The sequence below is a fragment of the Nycticebus coucang genome, chromosome 10 (genome assembly GCF_027406575.1).
Source record: "Nycticebus coucang isolate mNycCou1 chromosome 10, mNycCou1.pri, whole genome shotgun sequence".
NCBI lineage: Eukaryota > Metazoa > Chordata > Mammalia > Primates > Lorisidae > Nycticebus > Nycticebus coucang.
In genome coordinates, this window is record NC_069789.1 from 129,524,211 (window position 1) to 129,536,695 (window position 12,485).

The following is a 12,485-nucleotide window of genomic DNA, read 5'->3' on the forward strand; positions in this document are numbered from 1 at the left end:
ACACAGTGAGACTTTGTCAAAAAAAAAAAAAAGAGAGAGAGAGAGAGGGAGAAAAAGAAATACTTGTGGTCAATAATCTTTCAGACCAAATGCTTCCTAAGGACAAGAACCACAACTTTGTTGCTGATGGCCACATCCCCAGAACCTAGCAAGGCCCCTGGCACACAGTGAGTACTCAGAAAATACTTACTACAAAAAGGGGAAATGATTGTTATTTGATAAACATTAATTTTTTTTTTTTTTGAGACAGAGTCTCACTTGTCACCCTCTGTACAGTGCCATGGCATCACAGCTCACAGCAACCCCCTCTTGGGCTTCAGTGATTCTCTTGCCTCAGCCTCCTGAGCAGCTGGATTTTTTTGTCGTCGTTGTAGTTATCATCGTTGTTTAGCTGGCTCAGGCCAGGTTCAAACCCGCCAGCCTGGGTGTATGTAGCCGGCACCCTACCCAATGAGCTACGGGCGCCACTCGAAAAACGCTATTTTTACCAAACTCACAACAGAAAGGTTATGTGCATTCATACTGTGTCATAAAATTATTCACTTATTTCCTGGATAATGTTTAACCTTGCCTTTTAAATTTTATTTTTAAAAATTTTATGTTGGTATGGCACTGGCCACATGCACGAAGGCTGGTGAGTTTGAGCCCGGCCCAGGCCAGCTAACCAACAATGACAACTGCAACAGAAAATAGCTGGGCGTTGTGGCAGGTGCCTGTAGTCCCAGCTACTTGGAGGCTGAGGCCAAGAGTTTGAGGTTGCTGTGACACCACGGCACTCTACCCAGGGTGACATAGTGAGACTCCGTCTCAAAAAAAAAAAAAAAAATATATATATATATATATATAAATAAATATATATTTGAATCCAATTTGCATAACTGTTTACAGCCCAAATTGTTCTTTACTTTGCGAGTGTGATGGCTTATCTCAATCCTACTTATCACACAGGTTTATAATTTTCCCCTGGAGATCATGACTGGTGCTCCCAGGAGTGGGAAGTGGGTCAGGTCTCTACCTGGTCGGCTGGGCTTTTCCATCCCACATGGACAGCCACATGAGCCCACAGGGGACCACTCTCCCCAGGCCATAGCACAGATAGCTTTTTTTTTTTAGGCAGAGTTTCATTTTGTTGCCCTCGGTAGAGTGACATGGCATCACAGCTCACGGCAACCTCAAACTCTTGGGCTCAAGCAATTCTGTTGCCTCAGCCTCCCAAGTAGCTGGGACTACAGGCACCCGCCACAATGCCCAGCTATTTTTTGGTTGTAGTTGTCATTGTTGTTTGGTAGGCCTAGGCCGGATTTGAACCTGTCAGCTCCGGTATATGTGGCTGGTGCCCTAGCCGCTGAGCTGCAGGTGCCGAGCCTTCTTTGCTTTTAGTTGCCTTATCCATCCACTTGGTGAGACCCTAATTATCTCAAAGCCCACAGGAAATGCCCCTTCTTTTGAAAGCTATTCTGGCCACCATCTTTCCTGCTCTGTCTTCCCAACCCCAATGGACTCACTTGGCCTCTCCAGACAGCATTCATCACCTTTCCTCCCTCTCTGACTGCAGGATCTGTTTTTGTAGGTGTTTATATTATGTCTTCTGCTTAAGCAGACAGATAATTCCTATTTTATACCAATTCTGTCACTGCAGCACTAAAGGTACCGATGGCAACATTTCAAGGATCCCCAGCACCACCCTGAGGGCTCATGGCGGGGGTGGGTACACCCCTGACCCCCAGCACCTCCCTGAAGGCTCCCGGCGGGGAGTGCACCCCTGACTCCCAGCACTTGAGCTCTCAGTGGGGCTCTCCACTGGTGGGCAGTGGACACACCCCGGCACCAGCAAGGACCCAAGCAGACTGGACTGTACTGCCTCAGAACAGGAAGTACTCTGCCCAGATGGGATCCTCTAAGTTCAGAGAATGTGTGTACTCCAGGTGAAATACATTCTGAAAGTCAACAACACGTAAAAAGCCAAAATAAGTCACCTTTGGGTTCCACTCCATTTCACTGTCAGCAGGCTTCACCCTGCAGACGATGAACTCCACAGCCTGGGGGGGCAGGGCACAGAAACTCTCTGGAAGGGGCAGCAGCTGGTCCCTCGAGATGAGCCCAGTCCTGCCTTCATCTATGAACTTCACGAGGACGTTATCCAGGGCCCATGCGTCTTCCTTCTGGCTCACCTCTAGCACCTGCACCCTGGGGAACAAGGGTAGCATCGCTTTAACACAGAGGTTCTAAAAAGGGGAAAACCTTTGCTTCAGCTTACCATTAAGTGGAAAACACACACAAAAAACTCAAACTCAACTGAATGGTTTTACTTGATACTAGAAATAAAAAACCAGGCTTCTAGAAGCACTTAGTGGTAGATGAAAGTGTTTATGTCAGTATAAAAAGCACTTCTAAATGTTAAGTATACAATATAACGTCAACATTTATATATATGTATACTAAATCTCCTTATCTGAAAACAAATTTTTTTTGAGACAGAGCCTCACTCTGTTGCCCTGGGTAGAGTGCTGTGGTGTGTCATAGTTCACAGCAACCTCAAACTCTTGGACTCAAGAGATCCTCCTGCCTCAGCCTCCCAAGTAGCTGGGACTACAGGTGCCTGCCACAACACCTGGCTAGTTTTTCTATTTTGAGTAGACAAAGTCTTACTCTTGCTCAGGCTGGTCTTAAATTCCTGAGCTCACGTGCCCATCTTGGCCTCTCAGAGTGCTGGAATTACACACATGAGTCACTATGCAGGCCCATAATAAAAATTAACATAGCAAATTAGTTTCAAAGTTTCTGAATCAAGGGGATCACCAAGGATCACCAAGTGGAGTCAGAGGAAGTGGAGTCAGAGCCTGAGCTGGACTGAGTTCCAACGCTGGCTACGCCACCTACAGAGCTGGCCTTAGACAGCTTACACGGCATCAGGGAGGCTCAGTTTGTTGACGTGTAAAATGGGAAGGATGCCTACTCGACAGGTACTCGGTAAGAATTAAATGAGTTAAGGATGCAGATGTCTGTCACACACAATGACGCTCAGTAAATGTCTGCAGTTACTGTCACTGTGCTCTGTACTCAGGAGCACGATGAAGCTTCCCATGCAGAGCTGGGCCAGGGATACCACCTCTGGGGAGGCCGCTGGGCTCACATCACACAGCCAAATGGACAGAGCTGTGGAACAGGAATTCAACGCCATCTAAAGTTACCTCGTGCTCAACAACTTTAGAGATGAAAAGATATTTTACCTGTGAAAAAGTGTTTTTTCTGCTAATCCATACAATCCAAATTTCTCCACCTTCTCAACAGTTGTTTCACTGGAATCCTTAAAATACTCATTCATTTCAGCGTTAAGCGTTGCATAAAGATCCACAGGTTTATCAATTATACGACCAAAGTAATTTGTTGCATTCAAAATATAAAAAGGTATTATCTGAAACACATATAGTAAACATATCCAGAAAACAATCTAAACCAAAGACCCACCCCCCATATCTGCAGAAATCAGCACCTGACGTGAGGATCCAAAGCACACACTGGAGTTTAGAAGGAGACTAGAAATCTGGCTAGGAAACTAAACAAAGCAAAACAAATACCTTCCTGTACGGGCAAATAATTATAATAAAGGATTTTTTAATGCAAATTTCGTTATTTAAAAATTTCAATATTAGTTTGAGTGTTCTTTCTTAACTTTTATAAACATCTTTTCTCTCTCTTTGACTAAGGAAGTGGGGCCAGGCATGTGGTGGCTCACGCCTGTGATCCCAGCACTCTGGGCGGCCAAGGCCGGTGGATTGCTTGAGGTCACGAGTTCGAGACCAGCCTGACCAAGAGTGAGATCTTGCCTCTAAAAAAACAGCTGGTGTTGTGGCGGGTGCCTATAGTCTCAGCTACTCAGGAGGCTAAGGCAAGAGGATCACTTGGGCCCAGGAGTTTGAGGTTGCTGTAAGCTATGACGCCATGGCACTCTACCCAGGGTAACAAAGTGAGACTGTCTCAAAAAAAAAAAAAAGAGCACTAGCAGAGTATCAATGTAAAATCTCACATTAGTAATAATTAAATAACAAAATGAACTGTAAGATAGATGATAATAATAATATGTAAATAAAACTATAATAAAATAAAAGAGAAAGAAGAGCAGAATAACAGTCCCTAGGGACAATGAAAGTCATTACGAAGACCTAGGCACCAAATAGATCAAAACTGTGACAATTTCAAAACAAGCTGACTTTTAGCTTGTTAACTAAGAAAATGACACATTTATAAAATAACAGAAATAAGAATTAGAAAAACTTAAGAACCAAAGGGACAGAACTCAGAAAAGAATTATAAATTAAAGAAAAAATTATTTCAGTAATGAAAACTGTAGTGGGTTGGGTGGTAATTCTCGAAGAAGACAGGTGCCCCTTCTAATCCCCTAGGTCACTGTGACTGTCAGCTGATGTGAAAGAAGGGTCTTGGCAGGTGTAATTTAGCCTCTCCAGTGAGGTGGGTAAGTGTTCTTCCTGAGAGACACAGAGCGGGAGAAATCACGGTGAAGACAGGCAGGGGTGGCACCCTGCAGCCACTGGGCCACATGCTAACTTTGTGAAGATTATTTTTGCTTATCTGTGGTGTCCAGTATCCCAGAAAGTGTGCATGAACCTTTCTCTTTTTTGCTAATCAGCTTTCATTCGTGTTTGTGTATCTGATGTGTGGCCCAAGATAACAGTTATTTTTCCAAAGTACAGCTGCAAAAGATCAGAGTGATGCGGCTGCCTGGAGCCACAGAGGCTGCAAGAGGCTGGGCCAGACTGCAGGCACAGGGAGCACAGGTGTGGACACTGATTTCTGGCTTCTGGCCTCCAGAACCAGGAGAGAAGAAATTTGCATTGTTTTAAGTTTTTAAGTCAACAACTGTGATAACTGTTATAACAGCCCCAGGCAACTAGTACCACATTAAGGGAAAGAGGTATAAAAGAGAAAAATTTAATACTCAAAAATAAATGAAGAAATTAATGAAAAGGATTTGAGGGAAAATGACACTCTTCACTTGGCAATTCTACTGGCATCTTAGAATTCTCCCAAAGCAAAAGTTCTCAACCTGTGGGTCACAACCCATAGAAACTGTATTAAAGGATCTCAGCATTAGGAAAGTTGAGAACCACTGTCCTAAAGGAGTATGTCTTGGAAAGATTCATGTAATCGCTGTGTTATTTTTAATAGCCCCCAAAGGAAAAAAATTTTTTCAAAAAATGACTAAAAAAAAAAAAAAATCCTGTAACTGTCATCCATTTATCCAATTCAATCTTAGTTTTATAAATAAACTGGGGCCCAAAACAAGGCACCACCTAAGTCACCTACTGTGAGATTAACAGTGGGGCCTTCCTACCGACCACTGTAGGTCCTGAGTGCACTCTATGAAGATCTGCTGCTTAAAAGTAATAAAACATGTTCACTAAAATGACCATTAAACATCAGACAAAAGATCTTTAACAAAACTTACTTTAATGTATCCAGACGCAGGTAGAGTTTGGGTGGATAATCTCCTCGGCATGTCCATCTCTGGATTAATATGGTGTCGGTCAGGACAGATTCTATTGTCTCTGGAAAAAAAATAGATTTTAAAACTAGAAGAAAACTATTAAAATAGATTTTCAGAAAATTAATCTGCAACTTAAATCAGAAATCTTTTATTCCAAGCACCCTAAAAGTTAAGGAAACATATGAAACACTTCTGATGACACTAACAATATGTAAGTGAAATGGGCTACTAAAATGTAATTAACACTGAAAAAACTAACAGCCAATGTCATTTTTTCTCTAGACAGATTTAAATGTATTATGTAAGTGAACAAAATATAGTTCCAAAATAAAACCTGGAAATAGAACCGTACCACATGACCCACGGCAAAGGCCAATTAGCTTCCAACCCAGAAGCCATTCCTTCAGTATAACACTATTTCCAAACTGAGAAACAGATTAAGTTGGATTTTTAAAATTCAATATTCTATTTAAAGAAATAAAGAGAAGTGCTGCTGACAACACGTAGGGGTGTCACGTCTGGACCAGGCAGAGGGGCCTCACAACTGTTGAGCTATTCATGTTCTCCAAATAAAAAAAAATTTGTTTTTTTTTTACTTTTTTTTTTTTGTTGTTGATTTTTTTAGAGATGAAATCTTGCTATGCTGCCAGGTTGGCCTTGAACTCCTGGGCTCAAGTGGTTCTCCCACCTCAGCCTCCCAAGTAGTTGGGACCACAGGCATGTGCCACCATGCCAGGCCATGCTCTCCAAATTGACCTAAGAATGAATCAGTCCCTATGAAATTCTAGCAGGGTTTTTGAAGAAACTGACAAGTCTATTCTAAAACTGGTTAAGGGCTCGGCACCTACGGCTTAAGCAGCTAAGGCACCAGCCACATACACCTGAGCTAGCGGGTTTGAATCCAGCCCAGGCCCACCAACAACGATAGCTGTAACCAAAGAAAAAAATATCCAGGCATTGTGGCAGACGCCTGTAGCTATTTGGGAGGCAGAGGCAGGAGACTCACTTGAGCCCAGGAATTGGAGGTTGCTGTGAGCTGTGATGCCACAGCACTCTACCCAGGGCAATAGCTTGAGGCTTTGTCTCAAAAAAATATATCTATATCTATATCTATATGGATATATATAGATAAATAAATAAAATAAAACTGGTTAAAGATGGGCAAATATACCAATCAATGTAAAGAACAGAGTGCAAAAACAAACCACAAATGCTATCACCTGGTTTACATCAAAGGCACCAGTTCAGGGAGAACAGTAAGATGACTGAAGTAAATGCTGCTGGAGCAGATGATCACCCATGTGAAAAAGGACAACCTTGCTCTGTTCCTCACACTACACACACACATTGTCTCAGTATGGATTATAGTTCTGAAAGCTAAACATATAAAGCTTCTAGAAGAAAATATAGGAGAATGCTTTTATGATCCTGAAATAAGCAAATATTTCTTATATAAAGGATACACACAAAAAAACCCATAAAATACTTTATCAAAATTAAAAATATCTGTTCATGAAAAGAGTGAAAAGGCAAGCCACAGTCTGGGAGGAGATACTTTCAATGCATGTATCAGACAAAGCACTTGACCTACGATATATAAATCACTCCCACAAATTAAGAGTAAAAAGATAAACACTTCCATTTTTCTTTTTGAGACAGGACCTCACTTTGTTACCCAGCCTGGAGTGCTGTGGCACAATCATGGCTCAGTGTAACCTCAAACTCTGGGCTCAAGCCATGCTCCTGCCTCAGCCTTCCAAGTAACTAGGACCACAAGTGCACATCATTGTACCCAGATAAATTAAAACAATTTTTTGTAGAGACAGGATCTTGCCATGTTGCCCAGGCTGGTCTTAAGCTTCTGGTCTGAAGCAATCCTCCTGCCTCGTCTTCCCAAAGTGCTGAGATTATAGGTATGAGCCACTACACCTGGCCTTACTTACTTACTTATTTATAGACAGACTCTCATTTTGTGGCCCTGGATAGAGTGCTGTGGCATAACAGCTCACAGAAACCTCAAACTCTTGGGCTCAAACAATACTCTTGCCTCAGCCTCACAAGTAGCTGGGACTACCAGCACCTGGCACAATGCCCAGCTATTTTCAGAAACGAGGTCTCACTTTGGCTCAGGCAATCTACTCACCTCAGCCTTCCAAGTGCTAGGATTACAGGCCTAAGCCACTGTGTGTGGCCTTTTATTTATTTATTTTTGAGACAGAGTCTCATCACCCTTGGTAGAGTGCCGTGGCATCGCAACTCACAGTAACCTTAAACTCTTGGGGCTTAGGTGATTCACTTGCCTCAGCCTCCTAAGTAGCTGGGACTACAGGTGCCTGCCACAACACCCAGCTATTTTCACAGACGAGGTTTTGCTCTGGCTCAGGCTGGTCTCAAACTTGTGAGCTCAGGCAATCTACCTGCCTTGGCTTCCCATAGTGCTAGGATTATAGGCATGACGCCTGTCCTTTTTAAAACGGGCAAAAGACCTAAAAAGTATGTCATAAGTCACAAAAAGCAGACAACCAAATGTCCCACAAGCATATCATTAACCATTAGGGAAATGTGAATTAAAATCACAATGGTGACACTGCTACACAAATGCTAAGTCTTGGCCATGAGGTGGAGCAACTCAAATTGTCATACAATAGTAGTATTGACAGGGTTATGAAGTGGTCAACCATTTTACAAGTGCTAAACATATACCTACCCCACAGTGTAGCAATTCTGCTCCTGAGAACGTCCCCAGGAGAAATGGGCACGTTTCCACAAAAGGTGCTCATGTCAGCTTCATACACAATAGTCCCAAACTGGAAGCCACCCACAGGCCCACCAGGAGAATGGAAACACACACTGTGATATATTCACACAATGGAATATGGAGTCACAAATAAAATAAAATAAAATAAGGGCACACATAGCAATACAGGTGAGTGTCACAGATGTTAGGTTGAGGGAAAGAAGCCAAATGTCAATTACCATTTATATGAAGTCCAAAACAAGCAGATTTAATGAGCGTTGACGCCCTCCAGTGGGTGGGCATCCAGGCAGTGCACACCAGCAGGGTGTGCAGGATGCCGGTGCTCCCGCAGAGCTGATTGGCAGTTTACACGGGTACGTGACAAGTCAGTACTCTGTCAACTTGTCGTATCTGTGCACTTCACTGCATGTTATACCTCCATTTTTTAAAAAAAGGAACACTGGCTTACTTGCAAAATCCAAAGGCCTTGAGATATGGACAAAGAGGCCTTCTGGCTTTTTTATCTTCCTTGGCTTCCAGAACCCCTGCCGTAAACTCATACAGCTCAGTCGGGACTTTGGCATCTGCTCGCTCCAAGTAGCGTAGGACACCAACTGCGTGGCCCGCGTTTCTCTCCGTCAGCAGCAAGACAGATTTGGTTTTTCTATCTCCCTGTTCTGCAGGAGAACCCTTAAAACAGAAGTGAGTAAAGGTAGCGAATCACCCGTACTAGTCTAAATAGGGAAACTCTGCAGACTTGGAATTATCATTACACAGAAAATGCTGGTGGAATATTGGAGATAAATTCATCAAACCTGTTCAGGTAAACTCTGAAAATGATCGGACATGCAATACAGGCGGCCACCAAAAATTTTTGGTGAGGAAGGGAAGCTGAAGTGAATCACACGTGTGGCATCGGTGATGGCCAGGAGTGGCACACAATCGTCGGTTAAAGCTGGAAAAAAGGGTTCCAACAATTTCGCATGAGCGGGGGTTCACTGCACTCACTTTAACAGGCAGTTCCAGTATCCACAACGCAGCACATTTCTATGCAAAGAACTTCCCATTTCCCTCGCCAAAATGCCACAGCCCGTGATTAAATTCCAGAGAAAGTAGTCTCCTTTTAGCTTGAAAAATGCCTCTTTCCTGTTAGAAATCCAGGATGCTGGTATATTTTTTCACTTACTTTGCACATGTTGACTTTTATACTTCTAATATATGTAGAGAGAGACACAGTCTCTCTCTGTCACCCTGGATAAAGTGCCGTGGCATCATAGGTCACAGCCACCTCAAATTCTTGGACTCAAGTGATCTTACTGCCACAGCCTCCCAAGTAGCTGGGACTACAGGCACCTGCCACAAAGCCAGACTAGTTTTTCTATTTTTAGTAGAGATAGGGTCTCACTCTTGCTCAGGCTGGTTTCCAACTCCTCTGAGTTCAGCCTCCCAAAGTGTTATGATTACAGGCATGAGCCACTGCGCCCCCCGGCCTTATACTTCTAATATTAAAGGTGCAGATCACTTACGAGCTCATTTCATGCAGGCATGTAAGTACACCTACCCACACCTATGTGACGGTGACCCTTCAGCTAAGACTCCAGGAAGACTGTCTCGAGTAAGGGTTGCCACCTACTGACCTGAGAGCCCTGGGAGAACCCAGATTCACCTCAACATCAAAATCTTAATGGAGGTTAATTTTCATTTTGAAATGAACATGACAAATAAATTCTCAGCAAATCTGGAAATGAGAAATCTGCAGATGAGACACATAAATTAATTGAAGACATGATTCTTAGTAGTTCAGCCTTCGTGAAACCTAAGTAGAAATTAAAATTCTTACCTAATACGATATGAGAGCCAGGACTTAACTTCTTTTTCCACTGTTCTAGAACACTTTTTAAGCTAAAAACCATTTCTTTATGCATTTTCAGGCAAAATATTGAACTGCTTTCTATTACCTAAAGAAAGATGAGACCAAAGAAGCCAGTTCACCATCAGGAACATAAGCTTGAAGCCAATTATTTTATCAACGATTATCAACATAACCACCTTGAGTGATCTGCGAGGGCAGGACGTCACTGTCTGGTAACACTTGAGAATGAGATGACCGTAAACTTAAATGTTATCTCCAAAATCCTACCGTTTGTATCTAAAAACTTGCTTAAGTGAAATAAACATTTCACTAAAACCACTTTTCTTCCTTTTTAAATACTGCACACAGACGTGCCTGGTGTGTATGTAACGCACACGTCAGCTACCTGGAGCTGCTGTCGACGGGGGCTTTGGACTGTACCTTCCAGGCCGTCCCTGTGGACAGGTGGATGTTCTGATTGTCGTTTTATTTTGCGTTTGGCTTCCTCTCTCCATTTTGGCATTAATAATGTGTACAAGATTAAACTGGATAAATCTTCAGCCTATTCATTTGGCCTTTCTGGCCACATGACAATGCCTTTTACTGTTATTTTCTTAATCTTCATAAAACAAGAGGGTACAGATATCGGCATTTATGAATCAGATATATTTTTAAAAAGTTGTGGGTTAATATGAGGTTCCATACACCTCATATTAGGTTACCTTGTCAGCCTTTGTAAGGTGAAGTCCGAGGTGCAGTTGAGTCCTCCACCTAGGAGCTCTGTGCCGTGTGCCCTTACACTGTATTCGCTAGGGAAGAACTTACCAAGCCCCCCTTTCCTACTTCTTGAATTTGTTTTTCTCTTGTGCAGGCCTGTAGTTGTGAATCTACTAGTTTCAATATAGTTTTGAATATATGAGATGCTTGCTTTTCTACTTTGTCATACTTTACTTAGGAGAATGTTCCCTAAACCCATTCGGGTAAATACAAAAGATGCAAAGTCTCCATCTTTTAGTGGCTGAAGTACTCCACAGCATACACAGACTACAGCTTGTTAATCCATTCATGGGTTGATGGGCACTTGGGTTGTTTCCACATCTTGGTGACTGTGAATTGAGCTGCTATAAACACTTAAGTGCAAACGTCCTTATGGTAAAATGACTTTTCTTCTTCTGGGTGGACGCTGAAGTAATGGGATTCTGAGATCAGATGGCGGGGGTATCTACTTTTAGTTCTGTGAGGATTCTCCATTTTTCTAAGAGGCTGTACCAGAGTGGTCCCTTCTCTCTGCACCCACACCAGCATCTGCGGCTTTGGGACCCTGTGATGACCCTGTGGGTTATTTTCACTGCAGTTAGGTCATACCTCAAAGTGGTTTTGATTTGCATTTCTCTGATGATGAGCATTTTTCAGGTGTTTGTTGGCCGTTTGTCTGTCTTCTTGTGAAAAGATTCTGTTTATGTTTCTTGCCCAATGATTCATGGGGTTGTTCGTTCTTGTTGATTTACTTGAGTTCTTGGTAAATTCTGGTTATTAGCCCTTTGTCAGATTTGTTAACATGTGAATTATCTTCTCCTATTCTGATAGCTATTTGCTTTGTTGATGTATCCTTAGCTGTGCAGAAGCTTTTTAACTCCATCAGGTCCCATTCATTTATCTTTGCTGCTGCTGCACTTACCAATGGGGTCTTCTTCGTAAATTCTTTCCCAATCCCTATGTTGGTAAGAGTTTTCCCACACTTTCTTCTGGAGTCTTAGATTTCAATCTTTTATCCAGCATGAGTTAATTTTTGTAAGTGGTGAGACAGTGTGGGTCCAGTGTCAGTCTTTCACATGTGCCTAACCAGTTCTCCTAGCATGATTAAATAGGGCTTCTTTTCCCCCAGTGTATGCCATTATTTGCTTTATCAAAGATCAGATGGTGATATGAGGCTGGTTTCACCTCTTAAGTTCTCAACTCTGTCCACAGATCTATGTTTCTATTTTTATGCCAATACTATGCTGTTTTCATCACTGTGGACTTGCAGTATAACCTGAAATCTGCTAACATGATGCCTCCAGATTTATTCTTATTTCATAGAATAGCATTGGCTATTTAGGGTTTTTTCTGGCGCCATACAAAATGTAGAATTATTTTTTTAACATCTTCAAAGTAAGATACTGGTATTTTAATGGCAATTGTATTAAATCTATAGATTTCTTTGACAGTATATACATTTCACAATGTTGATCCTTCCCAGCCATGAGCATGGTGTGTTCTCCCACGTGTTAATGTCTTCTGTGATTTCTTTTTCTCAGGTTTTCACAGTTCTCTCTTTCACATCCTTTGCTAAGTATATTCTAAGTCATTTCGTTTTATTTGAAGAAAGAAATGGCTTTCTTGGCTCTGCC

The 12,485-nt window shown here is 42.3% G+C and overlaps 1 protein-coding gene across 6 annotated transcripts in view; it reads right to left on the reverse strand.

The window, feature by feature from the left end:
• TDRD12 (tudor domain containing 12) overlaps positions 1-12,485 on the reverse strand; it is a 77,261-nt gene that overhangs the window by 16,855 nt on the left and 47,921 nt on the right. For 5 of the 6 annotated variants that reach the window (XR_008382974.1, XM_053604612.1, XM_053604611.1 and 2 more), the window contains 6 exons: positions 10,084-10,201; positions 9,059-9,198; positions 8,713-8,933; positions 5,468-5,567; positions 3,231-3,415; positions 1,977-2,187 (listed from right to left, as the gene is read on the reverse strand). Coding sequence is in view for 5 of the 6 variants with exons in the window: in XM_053604612.1 (XP_053460587.1) it covers positions 1,977-2,187; positions 3,231-3,415; positions 5,468-5,567; positions 8,713-8,933; positions 9,059-9,198; positions 10,084-10,201 (975 nt within the window). In the remaining variant the exon portion in view is untranslated. Of the gene's footprint in view, positions 1-1,976; positions 2,188-3,230; positions 3,416-5,467; positions 5,568-8,712; positions 8,934-9,058; positions 9,199-10,083; positions 10,202-12,485 lie in introns of those variants that run through there. The other variant, XM_053604614.1, reaches the window with a different exon arrangement.